This window comes from Sinocyclocheilus grahami, unplaced genomic scaffold (assembly GCF_001515645.1).
Source record: "Sinocyclocheilus grahami isolate Dianchi unplaced genomic scaffold, SAMN03320097.WGS_v1.1 scaffold176.1, whole genome shotgun sequence".
Taxonomy (NCBI): Eukaryota; Metazoa; Chordata; class Actinopteri; order Cypriniformes; family Cyprinidae; genus Sinocyclocheilus; species Sinocyclocheilus grahami.
Window position 1 is genome coordinate 127,807 of NW_015505355.1, and position 4,815 is coordinate 132,621.

The window sequence follows — 4,815 nt, forward strand, 5'->3', positions numbered from 1 at the left end:
GTGTGTGCGTGTGTGTGTGTGAGAGAGAGAGAGTGTGTGTGTGTGTGTGTGTGTGTGTGTGTGTGTGTAATCATCTTGCTTGAAGTGGAACCGTCGGTCGTGTCGTGCTGGAGTTAGTGTGTGTTAATAGTTAGTGTTGTTCTGGGCCTGTATTCACAAAACATCTTCAGGCTAAAAGTAGCTGATAGCTCGCCGATTTAGGAGAAAATCTTCAAAATAATGAGCGTGTCAGTCCTAAATGTAGGACTCCTAAATGTTTGCTCTAAGAGTGTTTCACGAAGTGTTTTCGCTCTAAAACTAGCTCCTAAATCTGAGAAAGGTTAGGAGCAGTGAAGCCACAAACTATCCTAAAATCTGCCTCGCAACAGAAACATTTTAGAAACATGTGATGATAATGAGCTTTAATAAAGATATCGCCTTCGGTTTGAAAGGTTATCTGAACTCCAGATTCTGCTTTGATTATATCCTTGTTTCATTAAGCAGCCGGGTAAGAAGTCACAGCTGTTCTCGCGTCGTTTGGTTTTCTTTACGCTTGCATGCCTTACGATCAGCCAGGATTATTCCACTCTGTTTATTAAAAGGCTGTTTATATGCATATTCACTAATTATGAGAAGCACACATGTAAGAGGCTGACAATTAGCTGAACATATACTTGTTTAATTAGTGACACTTAGCCTGCATTTTAAAATCTATTATTTATTATTATTTTTAAACCTTTATTTGAATATAGCAACATAATATCGCACTCTTCAATATTTCTATGAATGAATCTCTAACAGAGACTATCAGCCAATCACTGTGTGCATAGTTAATAAGCATGATGACATCACCATAGCAACGAGCTCAGCCCCGCCCCCTCACTCTGAGCTTAAGACTTCTCTCTGTTCCTCAGTACAAGTTTGTCTCAGCAGCTTTGTGAACAGGGTTTAAGAGAAACTCTCAGATAAAAACTTTGACTGCTATTTAGGAAAAATCTTTGTGGTAAGATCAAATGTTTTGTGAATACGGGCCCTGTTTAATAAGCGCATGTGATTGGCTCATTCGCTCGTCATTCTGCATGCCGTTTGGCGGCGGATGGCAGTGCTTGACCTTTGACCTGAGCGCTGAGTTATTGCAGGTCGTTCTGGATCCCGCAGTGTCACGGCGCCGCTCACATTAGCAGCCAGAACCTCCACAGAACCGAACACATGTGAGACACGCCACAGAGAGACACACACACACACACACACACACACATACAAACTCACTCACTTGCACACACTCACGCACGCATGCACGTATGCACACACTCACACACACACACACACACACACACACACACACACACACACACACACACAAACTCTCTCACTCGAACACACACACACACACACACAAACTCACTCATACACACACACACACTCACTCGCACACACTCACTCACACTCACTCACTTGCACACACACACACACACTCACACACACGCACGCACACACAAACTCACTCACTCACTCTCACATGCACACACACACACACACAAACTCACTCACTCACTCTCACATGCACACACACACACACACACACACACACACACACACACTCACTCGCACACACACACACACACACACACACACACACTCACTCGCACACACACACACACACACACACACACACACTCACTCGCACACACACACACACACACACACACACACACTCACTCGCACACACACACACACACACACACACACACACTCACTCGCACACACACACACACACTCACTCACTTGCACACACACACACACTCACTCACACACACTCTCACACGCACGCACACACACTCACGTGAAGAGAGAGAGTGTTTGATTTTTGCATCATCATGTGATTGCTGGATTGTTTAACAGTTATTTCTTTTGTTTCAGTCAAAATTCAGGCTACAGTCATCCTCCCAAAGAAGTGAGTGAGATTTTCATTTCAGTCAGACGGATTCATAACCATCTGTCATGCAAATTATGGAATAATAATAAAAACAGTCAAACATAAATAATAATACACTTATATTATAATAATGACAACAACAAAAATAGAAATAAATTAAATTAAAAATAAATAAATTACAACAAAAACCTAAATACATTAAATAATAATAACACATGTATAATAATGCTGATGATAATAATAATACATTACAATTTAATCAGCAGCAAAAACATTTTTACGTTTTTTATTTTATTCTTTTATTTATACACTTAATGTAATTAAATTTGTATTAGGTAGATCAATAATTTATACTATGACAAAATATGTCAAATATTATTTGCATTTATTTTGTTACATTTTTCTGCTCTTTTAGTACTGTAGTTATATATTTTTTTACCCGTTTCATTTTTTTGTTTTAATATTTTTATCTACATTATTTTTGTACATTTAAGCAGATCAATAATTTATATAGCACATTAATATATTTGCAAAAAAAATTTCTTACACGTTATAGTACAGTAGTGTTAGATGTGTTTTATTGTTCACTTTAATTTCATTTTATATCTATATTTTTTATTTTACACCATTTTTTGTAATTGAATGCATGTTGAGCAGATCAGCGATGGCCAGAAATGTGATTGTGAATGTTTCTCAGCCTCAGGATTTCAAGCACACTCAGTCGTTCATGCTGTGATGGGAAGAGCACAGACGGATGGATGGATGGGGATTGTTGTGACACTGGAAGAAACAGCTGGAAAAACTCAATAACATTCAGTCTCTGCTGCAATAATGCTCCTCTGACGGTCTCCCGGAGCCTTAAACCAGTCGAGGACCTTTGACACGCCGTGCCTTTATCCCAACTCAATCGTGTGTGTATCTACCGAGCGTGGAATGGGCTGAATTATTGTACTTTTTATCAGTATTTGTGTTTTTGTTTTGGAATAAAAATATCTGCTTTTTGTCTGATTGTATCTGAATTGGAACATTTATTTATTTAAGGTGAGCAGAAATGAGATTTCATGCTGAATGACAAAATTATGAGACCGAAAAAGTACAGTTAGGCTTCGTTTGGTAACATTAATGCTTTCACAGAATTTGTAAAGCTTAATGCTAAAAATAAAAGTGTTCAAGTTTGTTCTTTAATGCATTTTTAAATTGTATTTATTCACATTAGTAAACAAAACTTCTACTGCATTAATGTTTATGCCGTGAATAAAAGCCTAAATTAAATCGTCAGAGATCAACTGTATAAACCTCTCGATTTATAAAGTAACTTTTTGAAGCTCGAAAATGTTTTACCGAGACTTTCAGATGGACAAAAAAAAATAGTATTTTAATATCCTATTATAGTTTTTTGTGTGTGTGTGTTTTTAAATTTTTCAAAGTATATTTTTGTAATTTGTCAGTTTTTTAAATATCTATAGTTTTATTTCAATTTTATTTTTAGTGCTGTCAAACGATGAATTGCAACGAAAATAAAAGTTTTTGTTTACATTATATATGTGTGTACTGTGTATATTTATATATAAATACACACACATACAGTATATTTTAAAAATATTTACATGTAAATACATTTATATTCGTATATATAAATATTTAATATATAAACAATTTGTTTCTTAAATATACATGTGTTTGTATTTATATATACATAACACATATACACAGTACACACATATATAATATAAACAAAACTTTTATTTTGGATGCGATTAATCGACAGCTCTATTGATTTTATTACTTTAAATGCAACTAAAATAAACGAAAACGAAACTGTTGCCTTTTTTATAATACATTGTTTCAGTTAATGTTTGAGTAACGGTTATTTTTTGTATTCAATAGTTTTAATGAACCATAACCCTGGAGCAAATATTAAAAATATCAATGTGTTACCGAGATAAAGACTAGAATTAGAAAAGCAGAACAATAACTCGGGAACGTGATTTTTTTAGGAGCTCAGGCTGTAAGTGAACCGCAGAATCACAGACGAACTGATGTTTCAACCAAAGACTGTTTATTAAATATCGAGCTCATAATTCCAGCGCAGGGACAGATGTGTTCATCATTTGGTCGTCACGTCTTCTAGTTTGGCTTCTGTGGAAACAACGACACGACAAACATGCAGATCAGTCAACGAGCAAAGACTAAACAACTAGTTATCCCACCCAAACTAACCTAACGGACAAAGCTAGCTCTGTAGGATCAGCTTCAGCAGTTTTCTTTATCCAGATGCATCAAACATGAGCTTCATATCTTACAGAAGCATTGATCTAAGAAATTATGTGTGGATTAATAATCTGTTCCTGTAGCTCAGATGAAAATCATCCTGCTTTGCACCAATTATTTCATTAAAGCTTTCATTTCATCTACTGCTTTCCTTTTTAAATGTTTTATTACTACATATTAAATCAAAATATTCATTTCTTTATGCATATATATATATACACACACACACACACACTTGTATTTATTTATTTAAATTTGTATTTAAAAATGCAACAATACTAATATTAATAGATTTAGTATCATTGATGTACTATTATAGTTTTTGTTAATATGTTAATAAGTTTTGGTATTTTTTGTATGTCTATATATAGTTTGATTTAGTTTTATTCATTTTAGTTATTTTCTTTAACGTGTTTAAAATTATACATTTTTATTTCAGTTTGTTATTTGATAATTTAGTACATTAATTAAACTAAATGAATCCTCCTCCTCCTCCTCCTCCTCATCATCCTCCTCCTCCTCCTCCTCCTCATCATCCTCATCCTCCTCCTCCTCCTCCTCCTCCTCCTCATCATCCTCATCCTCATCATCCTCCTCCTCCTCCTCCTCATCCTCCTCCTCATCATCCT

At 35.2% G+C, this 4,815-nt stretch overlaps 2 protein-coding genes and 1 long non-coding RNA gene across 6 annotated transcripts in view; 1 reads left to right on the forward strand and 2 right to left on the reverse strand.

Moving 5' to 3' along the window:
* The window catches only part of LOC107593737 (junctional adhesion molecule B-like), a 32,948-nt gene extending 29,942 nt beyond the window's left edge, over positions 1 to 3,006 (forward strand). For all 4 annotated transcript variants that reach the window (XM_016283595.1, XM_016283594.1, XM_016283593.1 and 1 more), the window contains 2 exons: positions 1,900 to 1,933; positions 2,613 to 3,006. In XM_016283595.1, the coding sequence (XP_016139081.1) occupies positions 1,900 to 1,933; positions 2,613 to 2,651 (73 nt within the window). In that variant the 3' untranslated portion in view covers positions 2,652 to 3,006. The remainder of the gene's footprint in view (positions 1 to 1,899; positions 1,934 to 2,612) is intronic.
* Positions 1 to 4,815, reverse strand: part of LOC107593739 (uncharacterized) — an 11,358-nt gene that overhangs the window by 3,589 nt on the left and 2,954 nt on the right. The window contains exon 2 of the long non-coding RNA XR_001610113.1: positions 443 to 453. This is a non-coding gene — a long non-coding RNA (uncharacterized lncRNA). The remainder of the gene's footprint in view (positions 1 to 442; positions 454 to 4,815) is intronic.
* The window catches only part of LOC107593738 (ATP synthase-coupling factor 6, mitochondrial-like), a 1,770-nt gene continuing 900 nt past the window's right edge, over positions 3,946 to 4,815 (reverse strand). Inside the window, exon 3 of the mRNA XM_016283597.1 lies at positions 3,946 to 4,054. Coding sequence (XP_016139083.1) covers positions 4,023 to 4,054 — 32 coding nt within the window. The 3' untranslated portion in view covers positions 3,946 to 4,022. The remainder of the gene's footprint in view (positions 4,055 to 4,815) is intronic.